This window comes from Myiozetetes cayanensis, unplaced genomic scaffold, assembly GCF_022539395.1.
Source record: "Myiozetetes cayanensis isolate MyiCay16 unplaced genomic scaffold, myiCay2020 scf3, whole genome shotgun sequence".
In the NCBI taxonomy this organism is placed as follows: domain Eukaryota; kingdom Metazoa; phylum Chordata; class Aves; order Passeriformes; family Tyrannidae; genus Myiozetetes; species Myiozetetes cayanensis.
The window spans coordinates 55143928-55164525 of NW_026087521.1; the positions used below are offsets into that span (position 1 = coordinate 55143928).

General features: G+C 38.9%; 1 protein-coding gene across 4 annotated transcripts; it reads right to left on the bottom strand.

Annotated features, from left to right (window-relative positions):
* Positions 1-1507: 1507 nt before the first annotated feature.
* Positions 1508-20581, bottom strand: HCFC2 (host cell factor C2). 4 transcript variants are annotated; one of them, XM_050324200.1, is made up of 16 exons: positions 20402-20581; positions 18399-18547; positions 17849-18009; positions 16580-16788; positions 16101-16185; positions 14986-15089; positions 14217-14342; positions 12778-12966; positions 12252-12355; positions 11084-11246; positions 9924-10124; positions 8650-8720; positions 7279-7416; positions 5953-6138; positions 5188-5473; positions 1508-4502 (listed from the first exon to the last, which is right to left on the bottom strand). In XM_050324200.1, the coding sequence occupies exons 1-16, from the start codon at positions 20565-20567 to the stop codon at positions 4477-4479; spliced, it is 2364 nt and encodes a 787-aa protein (XP_050180157.1). In that variant the 5' UTR covers positions 20568-20581; the 3' UTR covers positions 1508-4476. The 4 variants fall into 4 exon arrangements, with proteins under 4 accessions (XP_050180157.1, XP_050180156.1, XP_050180155.1 ...); XM_050324199.1 differs by having other exon boundaries at positions 12781-12966; positions 14217-14405; XM_050324198.1 differs by having other exon boundaries at positions 14217-14405.
* Positions 20582-20598: the final 17 nt, after the last annotated feature.

Consider the following 20598-nt stretch of genomic DNA (forward strand, 5'->3'; position numbering starts at 1 on the left):
CCCAACAAGTACTCTGAAGTGCTTCAGGCTTTTGAAGGATTTAGGGAACAGACTAAGGCCTCATTTAGCAGCTTTACAGATGACAGATTTTTACCAGGTAGCTTTAGGCACATAAGGATGGAGTTAAGACAAATGGGCCCACCAGCTCACAGAGATCTCTTGGGTCATCCTGCCATCCTCCTTCCAGGGGGCTGCAGGTGCAAGACACAAATTCTGGGATCTAGCTGGATACCCAACCTACCCCCACCTGCCTCCCAGCACAATTTCCTCTCTCTGGGGGAGGTGCTGGAGATGCAGTATCTTAAAAGACTCATTCATGGAACAAGGTCTTTCATTTTTAGCTCATCACCCTGATACCTTCCAGCTAACTTCTGGGTTAATAAAGGAGATCTCCACTTCCAGATCAGTGCAAAACACACCAAAATGAAGATTTCACAACTACTAGCAGGAGGAGGAACACACTCACTGCAAACAGTGCCAGCAGTCAGTGCTCCACCCCTGCCCTGGGAATCTGGAAATGCTTCAGTGTCAGAACTGGAAGCCACAGAATAAAACCCCTGATGTTTAGCTCACTAGAAAATATAAAAATACACAAGGGACCAGCTAATGCCATAAAGAAAAATAAGCCTGAGTTGTTTTTAAGATAATTCATACAGCAAATTCAAATTTGCCTTCAAGAGAAAATAACTCCTACTCTGAGAATCTTATTAACAGAAAGAAAACAGCACGAGGGAATTCTTCACTGATTGTTTAGGTTTTCCCATTTGTTTTCCACTAATGCAAGGATCACAAATAACAAAATAATAACAACAGTTATTACAATAGCTAGGAACACAAGGAAGGAATAAATCTGGAGCAGACAGCTTTTAGCAGTGTCTTGTATGAAGTCTCTTAAGGAGGTCTAGAAACAATGCAGACCTTCAGTTCCCTTGCTTGTCTCTGCTCCCCTGCTTCTGGCTGCAGGTATTGCTTGTTTCCTCAGCAGTTCCCCATAGTCAACTGCCATAAAAGTTTACCAACTTGCCCAAGATGATGTCATTTTGAGCAGAGCTGGACACGAATGCAACTCACGTCCTTACCAGAAGCCTTCTGAGCACGCTAAGTACTGACACATCTCTTTAACAAATTGTAACAAAGCAATACCAAACTCTTTGACACTCATCTTGAACAGCATGGCTGGTGTGTAGGCACGGGAAGTAAATTCAGAATTTCACTTCAGAGGTCGCTGCCTGCAAGCTGTGAGGCACAAAGGCAAGGAAGGGCGAGAGTAATGGTGAGCAAACAGCAACTGCGGGAAAAGGCGGGGCAAGGAAGCTGGAGAACCTCCACTAAGGAAAAAGCTCATGAGGTAACCAAGAAGTAACTGGAAGATAATACTTATGAAACAGGGATAGTATTACAATGCCTCTCATTAAATCCTCTTCCCTGCCTCGACAAACACACTCTCCTGTACCAGAAATTCAAAGTCTGTACACGTACACCTTTGAAAAAACAGCCCCACACGGTGTTGACAATGCGTTTGATAGGACAACCACTTTATTACAAAGAACAAACAATGCTTCGAAATAAGACTAATCAACTTCAATTGTACAAAATGTCAGTTTCCTTGTAGAGGTCATTAAGTAACAGGCTGTAAGACTAAGTTCACGTCAAATTCGCTATCCTGAAAGATCAGATAACAACAGTAATACTTATTATATCTTCAGAGTTTATGGCATGATCATGTGCTCTACTCCAAACTACATTCAAAAGATATTGCTATAATTACTTTGAAAACACAAAGTGTAGGTTATTGTTCACTTCATTTCCACTTTCACAAGAACATTCTTAAGGTGAAGCTGTAGCAGTGTCTGCCGTTAAGTGGCACGACTGTCCTATACTTACACAGCCACAACCTCCCTAAGGAGTTTAGTAAACCTAGACATTTCTACAATATGGATACTGTCATCTGATAGATTTCAGTTTCTGTTACATGTCCTTTAGCAGTATCTGAAATAAATGGATAACACGGATTCTCAAAGAGCTGGTGTCAACAGTCTTCTAAACAAATTTAAAACTGAACAATCAATATTTGTCTGATATCTAGTTGATAGGCAAACAGGTGGGATTTAGACATTATAAATACAGTTCTAAAAACAGACCACAAAGTGTATTTTACAGTGTGTACCACAATTTCAGTTTGAAGTAAAACCGTGAGGAACTGAAGGTTTGCATATGGTCACTATTCAACATCACCCAACTTGGACAAAAAGAGAAAGTGACACCTTATGTCAAGTCAGCTGAAGAAAGCACACTTACAAGGAAATTATACTTTCATTGAAAACGCCACAGTTTTACCCTTTGGTAGTTGTGACATACCCACTGAAAAAGAAATTGTGCAAAGCATGTGAAACCAAGTGCAAAAAAACTCCACCCAGACATACCCAACAGGTTTTATTCTTAAATAACGACTCTACAATCACAGCTATCAACCAACAAAATCAAAGCCACAAGTGTTTTCTCTAAAGGCTTCTTTCACAGTACTAATAAGAAAAACCAATTTCTACTCTTCTAGTTAACAGTTCATGTGTATGGTATTTTAGTTATCAGACAGTATTGGTAGTGAGATCATACCTGACAAAATGGACCATTAAAACACAAATATCTTAAAGCCAGTTAACTTCAGGAAAAGTCCTATACATTCATACTATAAACACTGTTTAAAGTGAATCTGGGATATCTGTTATTGTCACAAACACATGGTTTTCCTCTGGAGTCAAGCCACGTGTATTTCTCCTGTGCCACAATTAACACTATCATAGTGATTTATGGTCCCTAGCACTTTTTATATGCTATTGTGGCATGTGATGCGTTGCGATAATTAAGGCTGTACCAGCACTTCCATCATAACCCTGATTTTCAGGGTAGCCAAAACCTGGCTATTAAATCTGCTCTGGGATACTTGAGCTGTTAAATCTCTAATATTTTAGTGATACTTCTCCCACCAAACCAGGCACATCATTTATTTCAGTTTATATATTTACAAGCGCTCTTAAGACAAATTTAACTGGAAGAGGCAAGAAATTCTACCTTGATGTATATAGTCTTTTGGCATTCAGGGCAAAATTAAAGTGCAAAGTATAAACTTCATTGCACAGTAAATAATTTAGATTTTATTTTAAAATAAATCTTATTTAGGTGCCTCAGTCTACTCACCTAGTGACCTTGTCCAACTCAGCCGTTTTCCTCTACACTTTGGTAAACACAGGTTTACATATAGATATATATATAGCATTTAAAATGTTTACCTTTATTTCACTACTGTGAACAAATTTTTTCTTTTAGCATAGGAATGGATCAACCTATTCCTAGAAGTAATGCTTGTTGATTTTATCAGCTAGCTAGTTAATGTAAAATGATGCATAGTAGAAGGGAGATACTGAACTTGATTGGTAGAATATATTGGTAAAGCAAACGAGCACTTAAGATTAACTGGAATAAATATGTTGAAAGTTGCCATATAATATGTGCAAAATTGCTTACCATGTATTCTAAACTTTGGTTAAAATTTTCAGATTGAAGTTTTACAGAAACATTATGGAAGCAACACAAGTGATTACAAACACAGGAATGAGGTAAGTTATTATTAGTGCAAAAAGCAAGCATATGCTAAAAGCAAAGCATATGGATTTATTATTAAAAAAAAAAAAAAAAAAAAAAAAGAGAATGAATCTCATGGAAGTTTTCATACAAGACCCGAAAGGTCTCTTGTAAACATTGGTATTTACAAGTTTAAGATTTGTACAACTACAAAAGGATAATTCTAAATATTAGTAGTGCATTTACATTGAATTTATGCTTTTTGTAATAAGAGCAATGGATAAGTTTCTCTTTTCTTTTAAATTTTCAGGGGATATCTTTCAAGATTAAGATATTTGTTACAAATAGTAGAAAAAATCATTTCTTTACAAAAAAAGTATATATTAAAATATTTATACATTTTAAGTTACTATATAATAACTGGAGATTTTTGCCTTGTACTCAGACACCACAATGAAGAATGTGGTATAAGGAACCAAAACCAAACTGAATTTACTCGTATACCAAATCTTACGAATTATCTGTGCAAGATCTGTAGCAATCTTGGGGACTCTACCTCAAATACCGCTGCTTGTGCCAAATTTGTTCTTTGTTTTATTTGAAACTGTGTATATTTTACATTTTAACTATCACTACTAAAAAGAGCTACTGGATAGGGTGTGATCCTTCACCCCACCATATTCAATATAATTTCTATACGGTACTCATATACCTGAGCAAGGCTGTGTAACGCTGATGTGTCAAACGTAAAAAAGGTTATATATTTTTAAGATAAAAACAATGCAAAAATAAAATATTTGTAGCATTTACAAATAGTACAAGAGTTACATTAAACACTACATTCGAAACTGGAGATTTATTACGTTGTTCCTACTGATGCCTTTGAGAGTAGCAACACTACTTTGAGCCTGATGTTTTCATATCTGCAAAAAGGAGGAGACATTGTTAAATGCTTCATAATTTCACGTGGTGTACATGATCAAACACTTCCAAAAACTACTGTTTCAGAGTTCTGGGGTACAGATCATGGTCAAAACCCTTGCCAGTTAAAGGGTTAAAACAGCACTGGAATACTAAACATTTTGGAAGATGGCAAAACTTCTTGTTTAGAGCCCCTGGATTGGCTGACTTGTATGGTGAGCCAGAACTGATCAGGCTAAAACTAATCTTTATTTTTCAGTGGATCCACTCCCATCCCCAGGTCATCACGAACCTGTACAAATTCAAGGACAAGGACAAGATGACAAAACCTCTTCTGGTTGTAATACAGCCTTTAAAGTGTATAAGCATCACAAAATTGCACCTCACATGACCTAATGAAAATTTTTTTCCAATACGGAGCGTGAACAGACCGAAAAACACCCCGATTACACCCACGCATGTAAATGGATTGCTTATTAGACTGAAAAATTTTTGAGCTGAAGTGAAGCCCAGGGAAGTCAGAAACTGTTATAGTTTTAGGGAGTGGGTAGGACTCAATAACCAACAAACCTGCCTGGTTTTGCTTGTGAGCAAATATAATTGTTTTTTTTGAATGCTAAGCCAATCTCAACAACTAAATTTGCATAGAGCTCCTGTAAGGAACAAAAGAACATTCCAAGACTTTACCTTGGAGCCACCGGACTTGCGTGGCCGGCCCGTACCCTCTCTCGTTCTTTGCGGAAATCCTGAACACTATGGCGGGTCGGGAAGTGTAGTCAACGTGAGCGTTGGAAAGCTGGGCAGCAGTCACTATGCAGGATGTTTTAAGACCACAGTATATTCTCATAAATACCAGTTGACTTGGATTTTCCTGTAACTGTGTGGAACGGATTGCTAAGTAGGCAGAATACTCTAAAATATTTCCAGAGGGTGAAGGAGGAGGCTCCCAAGAAAGATGAATACAGTCTACACTCTGAAGGAAGAGAGAGAACAACGTGATAGTATGTAGCTAACCATAAATATATAAATAGTATAAAAATACACACCCCCCACCCCCAAATTCTAAAGATTATCTGAGAATTCTAACCTAAACATCATCACTCGGGACATAAGGATGTGTCTTTTGACCTTTTTTTTTAAAAAAAGCATAGTGTATCCCTATAGATTTAAGGATGCAAGGATAGAAAATCACAGGTAAAACCGTCAGATGATTGAACAAGACATGTATCTGGTAACACAATCAGTAAGTCTTGAAATTATTATTTTTAGTAAATTTCTTAAAGAATCTTACATTGAGCAGAGTTAAACAAGTATTTGAAACTTTGTTATATGACAATTTTAACTTAAAAATAACCCCAACAACAAACCAACTAAAACCAAGAGTTCTGAGTTAAGCTGGTAACCAGAATTTTATACATCAGAACTAGAATTACCTCTATTACCTATTCTCACCTTGGTGATTTTGACTGTTGAAGGAGCTCCAGGAAAACCTGGAATGCAAGTTTTGAATTCACTGATTTTACTGAAAGGCCCAACACCACAGCCATTAATTGCAGCAACTCTGAACCTGTACACTGTGCCTGGAAAAAGATCCTGTTTCTTAAGTAATCTGTAGTCTGGTACATCTGCACCTTCCGTCTGCAAAGAAAGCAACATTTGTGTTAATTTTTAAAATATTCTAAACACAATTAGCCTAAAAAAAAAAGTAAGGTGGGTAGTACTAAGTTTAATTGAAACTGAAAATCTACCTAATACTTTTGTTCTTAAATCAGAATTTACAGAAGGGTTCTGACTGAGGCACTATCTCACCTCAAAACAGGTGATCTAAGATGCAATGTGAGAGAATACATCTCTAAACCAAAAAAAATACCCCATTTTTTCAGTCATTTAAATTAAACTGCACCTTGTGGTTATTTTTACTCAGGCAAGTAAAAGCAAAGTAGCCTTTACAATTACATAATTTATTATTTAGTTAACATAATCTTCTGTCCTAAAAAATATTTTTATTCCAAAAACACTTATTCCTCTAGTTAGGAGCTGCAATTTGATGTGTAGGTAATCAAAATGTTTTTAAAGAAAAGCTCTGTAAGATAGCAACGAATAGGTTTCTGAAACATTATGTGCCATTGTACTTCCATGATTAAAATGTGCATTGATCCACCACTAAAACTTACAATGGAACTGTTTTCCTTCTGAATAATTTACAAGAAATACAACCAATGTAAACACTGTAAAATGTACTATGCTCTTTAAGATATACAATATTTATATTGAAGTACTTTCAAAGAAAGGGTCCTGTTATTTTGCTTCTGTCTCACGAAAACAAAACATGACTTTTGTTTCATGTTCACTAAGACATCATTAATTTACACTTTTGTCATCAAGACTGCAACACTTTTGCAAGTTTCACATGTATTTTCATACATCAACTTACACGTACAAAAACATTAAGATAGAAAGATTTAATACAAAACCCACTACAGTTCCAGATTTAGTCTTTTTAAACAGTCTAGCCTATGTCTTATTAGTATCTTTAAGAATTTTTAGGCAACAATTCTGGGAACAGAGAAGAAAATTTGAAACATTTCAGTGCTGTACTGAAGTGACATATTAAAAAAAGTTGTGGGTTTTTTTAGTTTTTAAGAATTTTTACTGGTTTGAAAGTTTATTAAGTTTAAAATTCTTTCTTAAGGTTAGAAATAAGAAAATAATTAACAATAGCAACAGATCCCAAAATACTTTATGTGCAAGTTATGTCAGAAGAGAATCAGCATGTACCTTGTTAGAGATGTTCAGTGTTTCCTCTGGCAGCAGGTAGAACTGGCTCACCACAGCACTGTTGTTCTTAAAAATTCCAACATCGTACCACCGCCGGTCTCTTGCTTTCACCGGTGCCGTCGGTCGTTGTGGTGTTTTCTAGTATTTGAAGAACACGTTATGTGGATTACCCAGACTTCAGAGTAATGTAAAGAAGTGTTAAGACTCTAGTATATGTGAGAGACAACCCCCTTTTATACCAGTGTTACTTTCTTATCCTTCAAATGGATATGCATATATTATTAAAATAGTGTTCAAAACCAACTGGTTCTTAAACATTGACTCAGACACGGTCTGTCATTTATTTAAAAGACAACAGCTGGGATGTCACATCTGATATTCTAAACAGGCAGGGGAAGAAGTTTAAAGCTGTAGAACTAGGTGTCTGTAGCAGCATGTAGTTGCGAGTTAATTTGGCTCAGAGGTCAAGAAGTTCCACAGAGTGGTCCAACATCAGCAGCTCTCCCTGGGATTCAGCTGTACCTCAGCCCCAAACATGCTCTCCCTCAGCCACTGCTGAATTTGCCAGCAGCTGAGAACAGGCCTCTGCTGCGGCGTGGGGCGATGGTGGTGGAGGGCGTGTGAACTGTTCCTGACTGACCCAGAAAGACAAACTGTCTTTCTTGCTTGTCTCCAGACACCAGGGAGAGCACTTGCACAGTCAGTGTGCCCAGCACAGACAGGCCACGATCCTGCTGGCACGGAAACGGGGCAGGAACCGCAGCTGCTCTTGGCAAAAGCACCCCAACCCTTTAGGTAGCAGCTGCTTCTCCCCATCCTTAGTTCCTCGCTTTTGGTGGCAACAGTGGCACCTTGGTTTTGTGTATTAAGTTGTAAGCAGGTGAAATAGGAAGCATTTACTTTTTCAGGCAGTATTTACAGCTTGCATAGCCAGTCCCCATCTCCTCTAGGGAAAAACATCAAGATGTCAGTTAAGTAACGTTTCAAATCTATGGATCAGCAGCTAACAATAGTCTGATCTAAAACATACTTCATTTTCAATTCAACTGTGCATACAGAAAAACATTTTACATTTGCACATCATGCAGCAGAGAGACCATTCCACTGTGCCAGTCAATAAAAATGATTCAACAGCTGAAACACATACTTGGATCTCCTCCCAACTACACAACTGCTACTTAGACTCACATCAAACCCACACAATGCAATTAGTTTTACAACAGAAATGTTTACCCCTGTATTATTCACTTCAAGCCCTAAATAAACATTTCCTTTAATTATATTTCTGAAAGAAAAGCACACAGAAGAGCCCTTACAACTAATCAACAGAACAATAGAGACAGAAATTTGGTTATACTTTTTCAGACTTACAGAGGAGTGTGAATCATTTGTCTGTCCAGTACTGACCCTTGCTGAAGGCATGATACAAGCAGTTTCAGCAGCTAAAAACAAAAAGTTACATTTAAAAAGCTTAGGTGATACAGAAAATTTAACACAAAATCGACAGACTATGAAAGTTGACCTCCATAGCCATTTAAAAGTATTTGTTGCACAAGTTCGTCTCAGACTTCTTTTGCATGCAGTTCTATTTATAACAGAAACAACTAATTCTGGCTTCTGTCATATTCACAGAACAATTCTGAGAGTCTGGCATTGGAGGCTGCTACAGATAATAAAAACAGAAGGCAGAAAATCCTAAACAGTGATAGAATTATGAAATCCATGTAAAATATTTGCAAGCAAATAATCTAAATACCAGACTGAGGCACAAACTGATGACACTGTATGAATAGCCTAAGTGTGAAATCTTAATTTGATTGCATTGTTTCTGACATCAACACAATCTGAATCTGAACATGAGCAGTTAATCTGTAACAATCCTAACAAATGGGAACAGAGCATTCACTGAATTTAAAATGCAATATTAGAAAAAGAAAAAAACATTAAGCACACGAGCAACACAAGGGAATATTAGTATTCTATACTCATGTTTTGGGGTTTTGCATTTAAAATACAATACTGTTTGGTAAAAATTGTACTACACACGCAACATCAATACAAGAATACAGTTCTTTAGTTACCAATCAAAACAATAACAAGCACAGCCTGTTGATATTTGTGAAAAACAAAACTTGAAAAACTACCCATATGTTTATTTTCTGCTTTGCTGCTTATTTTGGATATTTCAAGCAGATTATGAAGAGGCCAGCACATTTGACTAGCAGTGAGCTAGCCATGATAACTAGCCATATTTGTTAGAGAGGTCAGTTGCTTAAAATCAGAATCATCTAAGGTTACTATTTTAGTCTTTTGCTGACTCACAATCACTGAATGAAAGCAAAAGTGCAATGGGCACCAAAACTGGCTACCACTGCTATTTAGAAAATGGACCTTAAATGAAGATTTTAAAGGACTTCTCACTTACAGGACACACAGCGATTTACAGACATATAAAAGGTATATCCTGATTTTAAAAGATGTTTACATCATAGCAGAGATCATCCAGGCTGCACAAAGTCTTCAATGCCCAAAGCCTATCTACATCCCAGGTACTAGTCAAGATGGGAATCCCACCACACTAGGGGAACTCTGATGGCCTTAGATATATATGGCTCAAAATACAGTACGTGAAACACATTTCAAACCTTCAGATTTTGAATTGAATGTTGTTAGTGAAGTTTCATCTTTAACAACTGCCCCATTTGTACTTGATGATTCAGTTTTAACAGCCTGCTGGGTTACCATAGTTTGTGTGCTGCAGATAGTACTGGATACAGAGGCATCAGGATTTACAGTTTGTTTGTCCAAGTCATGTAATTCACCTACATTTGCTGATGTCTGAGCACCTTAAAAAGAGAAAATATTAACCAGAAATCAATACTGATAACACATAGCAAATCTCAACTTGATCTAATGGCTTTGGTTTCTTATGAAGCCTGAGTTTAGCTCAGAATTAGGTTAGAACAGATCTGATAATATTGATTACCAATGCTTTCTTTAGGTATATAACTGAACTAAAGTCTGTCTGCACAGTCATAAACAGATATATGTAAACAGTTAGTTTAAGCTTGCTATTCTATATTTATTTTGTTACAAAAGGACTAATTTGGGAAAAAAGCACTAAAACAAAGCATCCACACAAATCAATACCACAGATTTGTAACAATCAAGTGGAAGTTTGTTTCTCACTTAGCACTAAGAACCAAAATTTCCACATGACGCTTAAATTGCACTGTGAAGAAAATAAAAATCCAACAACCCATAAAGTACATGAAAGTCAAATATAAACAGATCAGGTGACTGAGCCTGGATTTATGACACTGAACTTAAGGCACTTCAGTGAAATGCCTACATCAGTGCCTTGTCACCTTCTATTTCCTCTACAGTCAGAGAAACATGCTTATCTCCACACTGCCTGAATTTTTACATTATAGCTTTTCACTCCTAACAGACACAGTGTCAAAGAGTCTGGAGTTACTATCACCATAATGTTGTAAAATGTACCTGTCTTTTTTTTTTTTTTTTTAAATGTTAAAAATGGCTATTTATGTTTAGACATATTTGCTATCATAATAATGAATAAGTGAGAATTTCATGTCCCTTGCAACACTTCAAACGATTTAGGATTTCATTTTTCCCTGTATCTTCTAAAAATATGTTCAGTAACAACTAACACAAGTTGTGTTTTTTTAAACTACAAAGGAATCTAAAATAATTTTAAACTACAAGACAATCTTATTCTAAGTTTATGAGATGAATTTTAACTCTCACTTTTCAATTAATTTTTATTCTACAGTCATCTTACTTGAAGTACAAACAGGCAAAAGAGAAGGGGCATTTGATTCTTTGAATCCTGTAGCATCTGTGTGGTTTTTCAAAGTCTCCTGTGTAATCTTGTTTTCAGGTGCTGCAACCTTTTCTTTTCCTTCTACTTTCAGTAGTGAGTTGGATGAAAGGGAAACTTGGACCTAAGCAAAACAACACATTTATTAATGTTTAACTGCAAAGTTGAGAAATTTCAGTTGCAAACATGGCATGAAAATGCTTAGTCATAAGCAACAAACTAAACTCCTCCAACAATTCCCTAGTACTCTAAACTAAATCAAGAAACCAACCCCTCAATCCCCCTTATCTTAGCCATTATAAAGCAAAGACTCAAACTCTGAGTTGACTTGGACGTGATAGATACTAATAGATGCTAAATTTTATCTGGCAGTGAGCTCACCTTCTTTTGTCATTACATGGAAATTCATTGATGCACATATTTAGTCTACTGGGGAGGACTTGAGGAGATGGGGAAAATCACAATTACAGAGGCTTTCAACCTTTGCTTTCCTGGCATGTACTTTAGATATTTCTACTGTTAGTGGAATTTATATAGTATATCTACATGTGCTTTCTCCAGGAATACATTATGGATCCCATACAGATCTAAGACTTTACTCAATTAAGAGAAGGTGCGAAATTATAAAAATGTGATCCTTTAGCCGGCGTTTGTCCTCGCTCTTTCTGTTGAATTGTCAAAACAGTGGAACATGTATAACAGTACAAAGAGAACAGATAATAATTGGGTTTAATCTGCAGTAAGAACCTACAACTAAGCAGACTAGCATAAAAGCACTAACAAAGGAGGAATATGCCTTATTCTTTTTGCCTTCCACATTAATTTCACCAACATTTTAAGGACGAATAGTATTTCTACTGGTATCAGGCTCCCACGTTAACATCCTGGAAGTCAATACAGTTGCAGTTTCCTTTCTGCCAGGAAGAGGACTTGAGAGACTGTCTGTCAATCATAAAAGTAAAAGCTACGTAACAAAATAGGCACAACTACTTGAGCAGGTGTCTTTTTGTTTGGTTTGGGTTTTTTTTCCTAAGGCCCAAAAGTATGCTTTTAAAACTGAGAAAGTTCTGGCAGTCCTCTAGATTTCCACACTACTTGGCCACTCATGCATTTCTCAGTTTACACTTACATTATTAGGAATGAGATTATTTGTCTGGCTGGGATGATCAACCTTTAGTTCTGGATAAGGGATGCTAGGCAATGGTTGTGGACTTTGATGTAGAGAACAGCCACCTGGCATGTAAACAAAAACAAATCCCCATCAGTTATGTAAAATTTAATACTATGTTGGTTGGAATCTATTCCAGTAAGGGAGAGGGAAACCCAAAGTTGCCTGAAGGAGAACTTTGTTTTCAGAAACAAAACTGCATGGCCAAACAGTCAGATAAAGTCCCTTTCTCACCATTTCCTTTCTCAAATCATGCCCAGCACTTACAAATATCTTCATAATTCAGACAGCTGGCCAAAACCAACAGAAACAAGGTAAAGTGGAGTTTTACATAATTATGATGCAGGCATTTTAGGAATAACCAAAGAAATAGGGTTTCTCTCTCTCAAAAAGTGGTTCTTTAAAAAACAAACTCGTATCAAACACTTATGCAATACTCTAGTCTGTCTGTGCACAAACATTAGCATAATGTGGTCTGACTACTTACTACCTTGTGAACTCAGCACTGATGTCTCAGGAACACCAGTAACAGGAATTCCAGCCGTTGGTGGCACTGGTGAGTCAGCATGTAATTGAAGAAGATACCCTTCAACTGTAGGAACTTCATCCCATTTCAACTGAAAAGAGTTAGTTGTAGCTCTAATCAGCTGTACCTGTGATGGTGCTAGAGGCTTCTCTACAAGAAACCAATAAAACAGAGATGGCGTGTTAGAAATGGCCCTCCTTTATCAGCTTATTAAATACACATTGTGAGTAAAATCAGTAGCTCCTTTTTCACTGATGAACAAGGTATACCAGATTCAACAAGAAACCCTTGCCGAAGGTGGCAAGACAAGTCAGAGAATTACAAAGTGTCCTGCTACAGTGCTCAAAAATGCTCAAGTTTTCATGCTTTGTTTTTAATGGCTCTTCTGCTGCCAGTTAGCCTTTGGGTTAGAGCTATATCATTTTAGGGATTACAGAGTGAAGAGATCTTTGTGCTTTCCCAAAAGGCTGCAGGTAGCTCTTTGGCCCCTAAAGTTTTACATATTCCTCAGCAGAATCCACAGGAGATCCCTCTTCCTTTCTGCATTCTCTCTGTAACTAAAGTGAGCTTTCCTTCAAACTTCTTCTGCAGAGGCTGAAGCCTAGACATGATTGATGCCACTGGCCTGCTCCTCTCACTTGCCTTGACCAGGCTGCACTCTCAAGCATATCCCTCCCCTGCTACTTTTTTTCCTTTTCTGATCTTCTGAGGGAAAAATAAAAAAGGAAAAGAAAAAAAACCAAAACAAACAAACACCTCCCCCCCACACACCTCACTATCTCCTAAATATTTCACAACCTCCAATAACAACTTTCATACTTCTACTTCAATAGGCAACAACTCGCTCCCAAAAGTTCCACTCTAGTTTCCCCTTCCCCAATTCCACCTCAGTGTCCTGCCATTAATCCAGCAACTAATGAGTGACTAGTGCTCCAGAATATCCTTCATCCCCAGGAACAATTTGGCCCTTTCTCAGACTCCATAGTATCATTTTGCAGTCCAAGAGATGAGGAAGCAGCAGCAGCAATGATCCCAAGAGAAGGAAGGGTTTGGTAGAAAGGAGTAAATAGTACCAGAAAAGATCACTAAAAGGAGAGGTCAGAAACCCTGAGACAAAGTTCAGACAAAACACCCTCTAGCACCTTGTATCAACTGACTATGGGATGCAATGCAGAATCCAGCCACAAAGTTCTTTCAGAGGCTGTAAACAAGCCTTCCTAATTTTTTCAGTTCAAGTTACAGCTGTAGCCTTTGAACAATCAAAAGTGAAGAATGTTTTTTAACATTTAAATAATCTTTGAATTTGCTACAGCTTCAGATGTTCTGATCATCCACGATGCAAGCTTCCCAGATGTTAATAAAATACGGAACATAGTACAAGTCTCTTATTTCTGACTCACCAGTATCAAGGTACCAAAGATCTTTGCAGCAGACTTGATTGTTCCAAGCTTTTCTGTAACCATCTCTACCACTCCAGATATACAGACGAGTGCCAACCGCTACGGCGCAGTGTCCTGCTCTTGGCCCTGGGAACGAGTTACTTTTGTCCTCCTGGCAATCTGAGATCAGACCTACCCATTCTGTGGTATCTAGTGAACGAAACTTGAACAATTTAGTTTCTACATGTTTTTCAAAACGAGAAATAAAGATGTTAGTACATTTCATTGCACAGAAAAAAATGAAAATAAATCACTTCTGTTTTTATAGACAATTGCATTTAAAACTGAAATATTACAAAGAGGAGGTCACTGTCCAATTAGTGTGCAAGGAAAAATCAATTAATACAGGATGAATTTTGTGACCTCTGGTTATCTCTCTAGGGTAAATAAAAAATCAGAAGTTGAGGATTCAGGGATAGTATTATTATGTTTAGAAAAACCTCATTTCAGAATCTGTCTCTTGTGTTCTTCTATAAATGAAGAAGTATTTAAATTACTTAAAGTTGTATTAACAAAGATCTGAAGAAGCAAACCCACTGAATCTTCAAAGAAAAATAATTATTAAAACATCACTTCTCAAGAAAGATGTAAAAACCCAGCAAATTCTTCAGTCACCTAGTATTACAGTTGTGTATCCTAAACTTTTCTCAGGGTCTTCAAAATAGTTACTCTACTCTGTTAATAAAGTATCATTTAAATTGCCCACTCCCAGAAAGGCAGAAACACTAACCCAAATTAAGGTAAGAAAATGAACCGGTACATTTCCATTCACCATCATGAGCAGAAATTTCACCTCCTGCTGACTGTGGAACCCAGCCACCAAAAACATACATTCTGAAATATAGGAAAAGAGGGAAGAGGGAAAAGGAAAAGACAATTAATATCCAGATCTGCTGCATGTGCTCTCTCAAACTAGGACGAAACAGAAAATTCCAAGTGCTTTACAGCAAATTTTATTTGTATCTACTCTCTTTATAAAGTACTGTTACAGACTTCTACCTTCAGAAATTTTTGAGTAAGTTAACTGATTAAAAAACTCAAACAAACAAAAAATCCCACTAACTCCTCAAACAACTTCCCAGAAACAGAAGTCACTTTTTACAAACCACCAAACTGCTAATGCTCTCAGAAAACCACACATTTGCACAATTGTATTTCTACAATCCTTTACTGCAGACCTCTCAATAATTAAAATAAGAAGACTGGCATCTAAGTCAGATATCAAAATTTAAAAATATAATGCAGGCTACAAACTACTAACATGTTAAATAAATAATAAAAAACCAAGCTACTGAATCGTAAGGTACAAAGCTCGCATATTTTTAACCCCTTTGCCTCTTCCTCCTCATGCCAGCTTGTAAATTGATATAACACTGACTGAAACCCATGTTTAAAAATCCATTTTATCAATGCTATCTGCCAAAACAAACCACGCTGGTAAGAAGCAGAGTAATGAAGAACAGAATACGGAAAAAGGGTGGAACAGTTTTGCCTAGAACTAGTTTTACTCTTTGAGCAGTTTTTTGCATAACTAATTCATTTGTGTCACACACACAGAGGCACTCGAGCTCACTCCTGACAGAGCCAGCTCAGGCCCAGGTGAGACTGCCCCGAGAACGCACAGAGGTGCTTTAAGAAGCCTGGAAAGCTGCCTGAAGGCTGGGCAGATTGTTCTGCTGGATGAAAACAATGACAGTTTGATACCCTTCAGTTAACAGCGGTACTTAAAATAGCAGCAAAGTACTCTACAGGGCTGATGGTTTATACTGAGCAGTAGTGGATAAGCGTCATCATTCTCCTGCTAGGTGTACCTTTCTAGAGCTGAGCTTTTAACAACAGACATACTTGTTTCCTATTACATTGGCCGTATGGAGACTGCGAGGAAGTGGTACTGCCCCTTTGGTTTCTGGTCTTGACCAGGTCATGGTTTCTAAAAGAAAAAGAATAAAAATCCTCAGAGAAACCTTGTTACTGCATATTCACTCCCTGGATTTTAAAAACCAGGAAGGAATACAAGGAAATACTAACAAACTGTTTATCAGTTTATCAGAAAGATATATTATGGTTTCATTACGGTTATTCAGCTTGGTTATCATAGTGATAACTACTGTAAAGAACTCTCTAAAGAAACAATCTCACCCACAATCAGTGAGGATAATATATGCTAACAATGCTGTATCTATTTAATTCCAGAAATTACAGGAGGTTAACATTATGGTGTTAGACTCAATCATATCTGCACCCCATCATGCCATTAACCATTCTATACTGTAACTTTTCCTCTCAGCCAGTAAGCACTGACTTCTTCTGGCAAATCAACTCACCTATGTCAAGTTCCCAGAGATCATTAAGCCGACAGCCACACATCCCTCCAAAAATATACATCTTTGGACTTCCCCCATCTTTTCTGCAGTATACAATGGCGGTGTGAGATTCTCGGGGAGATGGCAAGATTCCTTTGGTCACAGGAATACTCCAGCCAACAACTCCAGAACCATGTTGCAGCTCCAGTTCATAGAAATCATTTAAATATCTAGGGTATTATTGTCAAAAGTATGAAAAGTTCACTTACAAGCACAATTACAAGTGTACTTTAAACCCTGACCCCTTCTGAATACTACAGACTTCTGTAGTGGGAGAGTGTAGAGTTTTAAACTCTCAAAACATTTGATGCATTGTGGACAGTACCAAAACTGGATTTAAAATACAAAACCTGAACAATTATAACTTGGTGCCTCTAAGGAAACATGCTCTCATATCTTATTTGCTACACTGTATTACATGAAGGAAACATTCAACAGGGGTAAACATCATTCTTTGCAGAAATTACTGCACATGGAAACACTTGGAATAAACTGCAAAGTTGTGAGAAATACATGATGACCAGAGACATTAGAGATTAATTTCTGCAACTCCAAGGCCACAAAGGTGAGAAGAACCTGTTTCTTTTCTTGTGCCTGCAGGCTGGCCAATAAACAATTAGCCATTTGTTGCTGAATCTATCAGCAAGTTATTTTTTAGATAACTGTCTTTGAATCTTGGCATTCACATGAGATACCCACCCCTTGTTTACTGAGCTTAAAATTGACAGGTTATAGCTCAGTGGATCTTAGTGCTCTGAACTGCAGATGAACGTGGATATAAAACTGGAGCATTAGAGCACTGTTTGCTGGCAAAAAAACCAACTTCAGCTGTTACTGTAACAAATTTCCAGATGAATTCATAACTGTTTTCCACAGCAATATAGAGGAAACATCCACCGTGAATTCCCTAATGACTCATGAGACTTGGCTGATTCAAGTAATTCTAACAAATAAGCCATTCTTAAAATCATCACCCAAAATACTAGGAAAAATACCAAAGTCTACTCAGGTTTGCCTACAAAAGTGTCAGAGCTGTCAGTCAGTGTTACATACTGTGGGATTAGCAGAAGAAATATTTAGGCTTCTTCGCATGTAACCCGTCCACTGCACAAACAATCCACCTGCAAGTACCTGGTACACAGAACAGCCTGACTAGAATGTCCCTCCTCAAAGCTGTCACATCTAGTCATCTGTCTGTAAAGCCATTAAATTCAAAGCAAATCAGCATACCTGGGAACGTTATTGTTTGAATCTTCACTTTCATTTGCCAGGCCACCAAACAAATAGCACTTGTTACCATATAAAGAAAAGCTATGGCCAAGTCGAGGACAGGGTGGTGATCCATTGGAAGGAGCTTGAGGTTTTACTTTTTTCCAGAGCCATCGACTTGCCTTGAAGACAAGAAAAACATATTCAGAAATATCTTCATTTATAGTCACTCACAGTAAATAGAATTCAGATAATATTAACAGTCTTGTATTTTCTGAATTATTTTTAAGGGAATGCTGGGCTTTTCTCAGGACATATGTTAAAAGGGGTATATATGAGCCAAGAAATAAAACACTAAATATTTTATACTTTATGTAGACTACATGGAAGTCTCTTTTTCAAAGGCATTTGGATTTTCTCCATCTTCAGAATCTATTTCAAGTTTATTCTTCCTGGAGCAGAGCAAACCTTATCTAACTTTCTTCTGCGGTTGGTAAAATAAAACGTGTTTGTTCATAAACAGATAAATATAGTAGTCCTCAAAATTGAAACATTTTCATACATTTCCTACCTGCAATTCATATAAATCATTACTGTATCTTCCATATTCAACCATTCCTCCAAAAACTAGTATTCTGGTACCATCACAAACAAATCCATGTGCTGCACAGCCTGGAGGAATATCTCCCCTTACAGCAGGAAGGAACCACTGATTTGTAACTATAGTAGAGAAAAACAAAAACCAAAACAAAAAACATTTCAAACACCAAAAAGTGTATTTTTAAACACCTCTGCTTTTTAGAGCATTACCTTTTACCTGTAGATAACTGTGAATGAGCTACTTGCCTAACACTACGTTTTAATTGAGGGGTTTTTTTAATAAAAAGAAAAGCAAACACCTGTATCAAACCAATGCTACTCAATATATGAATGAGCCCATGAGGTCACTGCAACTAAATCAGTTATGAAGGGTCACCCAGCAATTTAAGAGACTTGCCAAGAATAGAGGCTAATGAGGAACACAAGTGCAGTTCCACAGAAGAGAGACAACTATGCTAACTCAGAGAGAGCTAGCCCTAGAAACAGAATTATTAGAGCTACAGCAGCATGGCAGTGTGCCTGGACTTAATAGCCCCATTCAAAAACTAATTACACTGTACTGGGACCCATGTTAATATCCACGGAGCACTGCACTGATACATGGGAGAGGAGGGGCACACAGGCAAGAAAGAGCAGCTGAGACAGTCTGATCCAGCAGCAGCATACTGGTGTTTAAACTGCCCTGGAATTAAAGAATTACAGGAGATACTGTCTTCTTTATCCTAAGCTTTTCTCATGAGCACGGAGAGGAAAAGTATGAAATTAGAAGCTTCCAGTGAACACTGCTGCAGGGGATTAAGATGCTCTCACTGTGTGCCAGCTCCTTGGAAGTCATCACACGCAGAGTAAGAGCCATGGATGGCATCCCATACTGGGACAGCCTGGGTCACAACCCTGTATCTTAAACCCCAGAGAAAAAAAGGCCACTTTGGGCCAAGCACTCGTCCAGGAACCGGAACAACTGAGTCACGATCCTTTTTTTCACTGCTATAAAGGGGAAACACCTTTAGCAGAAAAACCGGGCAGAAAAAAACCCAAAAGCCTCATTCAAAAGGTATCCATCTGAACCTTTGTTCTGACAGACAGCATAACTGTACTGTCTGAGAGTTTTCTTGGAGATTACTTGTCAGAACAGAAAAGTTAAGAGATTTTTTTTCTTCTCCCCCCAAAACCGTGATTAAGAATAGTAGATCTTTAAGATATCAGGGAAAAATCTGCTTGGAAAAACTCAAGCAGCCAACACTGGCAGATTGAGAAGCACAGATCAGTCACTGAACCTCCGGTCTCGGCCCAAGCTCTAACATTACACGCAAGTTTTCCCGCTTTTCCAGCCTCATTCAGCATCCCCAACAGTAACTATTTAAGACATCTAATCCTTCACAAAAGAAATCGGTCTCGGGCAGCTTCCTGTCTGGAAAGGCTCCCAATGCCAGCATGTTCACTTTTCCAAGCGAGATTCCTATTCCAGCGCGTTCAGCTCCGGTAAGCTGCCGCCACCAGAGGGAAGAAGGGGGATCCGGACACTGGCGGGGACTAATCCCGCCCGCCGCCATTCAGCCGAGCCCTGCCAGCGGAGACTCCGCACCCCCGCGCCAGGGGCTGGGGAAGCACAACAGGCGCATCAAGAGATTTTCCAGGTTCCTTTTCCCCAGAAGGGCCCACTAACCCGCAGCAGCGGCCGGGGCGCCGCACTATCCCGGGGAAGACCCCACGGCCCAGGCGTATTTCCCACCCCGCCATTTCGCCTCGAGGCAGCTCCTCAGCCCGCCCGCCGCCCACTCGGCCGAGCCGGGTGAGCGCGGGAGGCTCGGGGGGCGATCCCGGGCGCCGTGAGGGGTCCGGTGGCACCGGCGGCCGGAGCCGGGACAGCCCCGCCGGGACAGCCCCGCCGGGACAGCCCCGCCGGGACAGCCCCGCCGCCACCACCGCCGCCTCCCCGCCCCTCCGGCCCCGCCGCCCGGCCGCCCCGCGCACCCGTGTTGTAGACGTGCAGCTCGTCGGCGATGCCCTCGTTGCCGCCGCCGAAGATGATGAGCAGCTCTCGGATGGCGACCGCGCGGTGCCCGTGGCGGGAGCGCGGCACCGGCCCCGTGAAGGAGGACACCCGCCTCCAGCTCAGCCCGGCGGCGGCCGCCGCCATCTCAGCGCCGCTCCCACAACGCACCGCGCGG

What these genes read in the sequence shown, in the direction of transcription:
- HCFC2 (XM_050324198.1), bottom strand. Translation starts at nt 20,567, where the DNA reads ATGGCGGCGGCCGCCGCCGGGCTGAGCTGGAGGCGGGTGTCCTCCTTC. An exon ending in AGTGCTGAGTTCACAAGGTA is followed by an intron (nt 12,356 to 12,777) that starts GTAAGTAGTCAG and finishes TTTACATGCCAG; the next exon opens with GTGGCTGTTCTCTACATCAA. An exon ending in CACTGAACATCTCTAACAAG is followed by an intron (nt 6,139 to 7,278) that starts GTACATGCTGAT and finishes CTTTCTTTGCAG; the next exon opens with ACGGAAGGTGCAGATGTACC.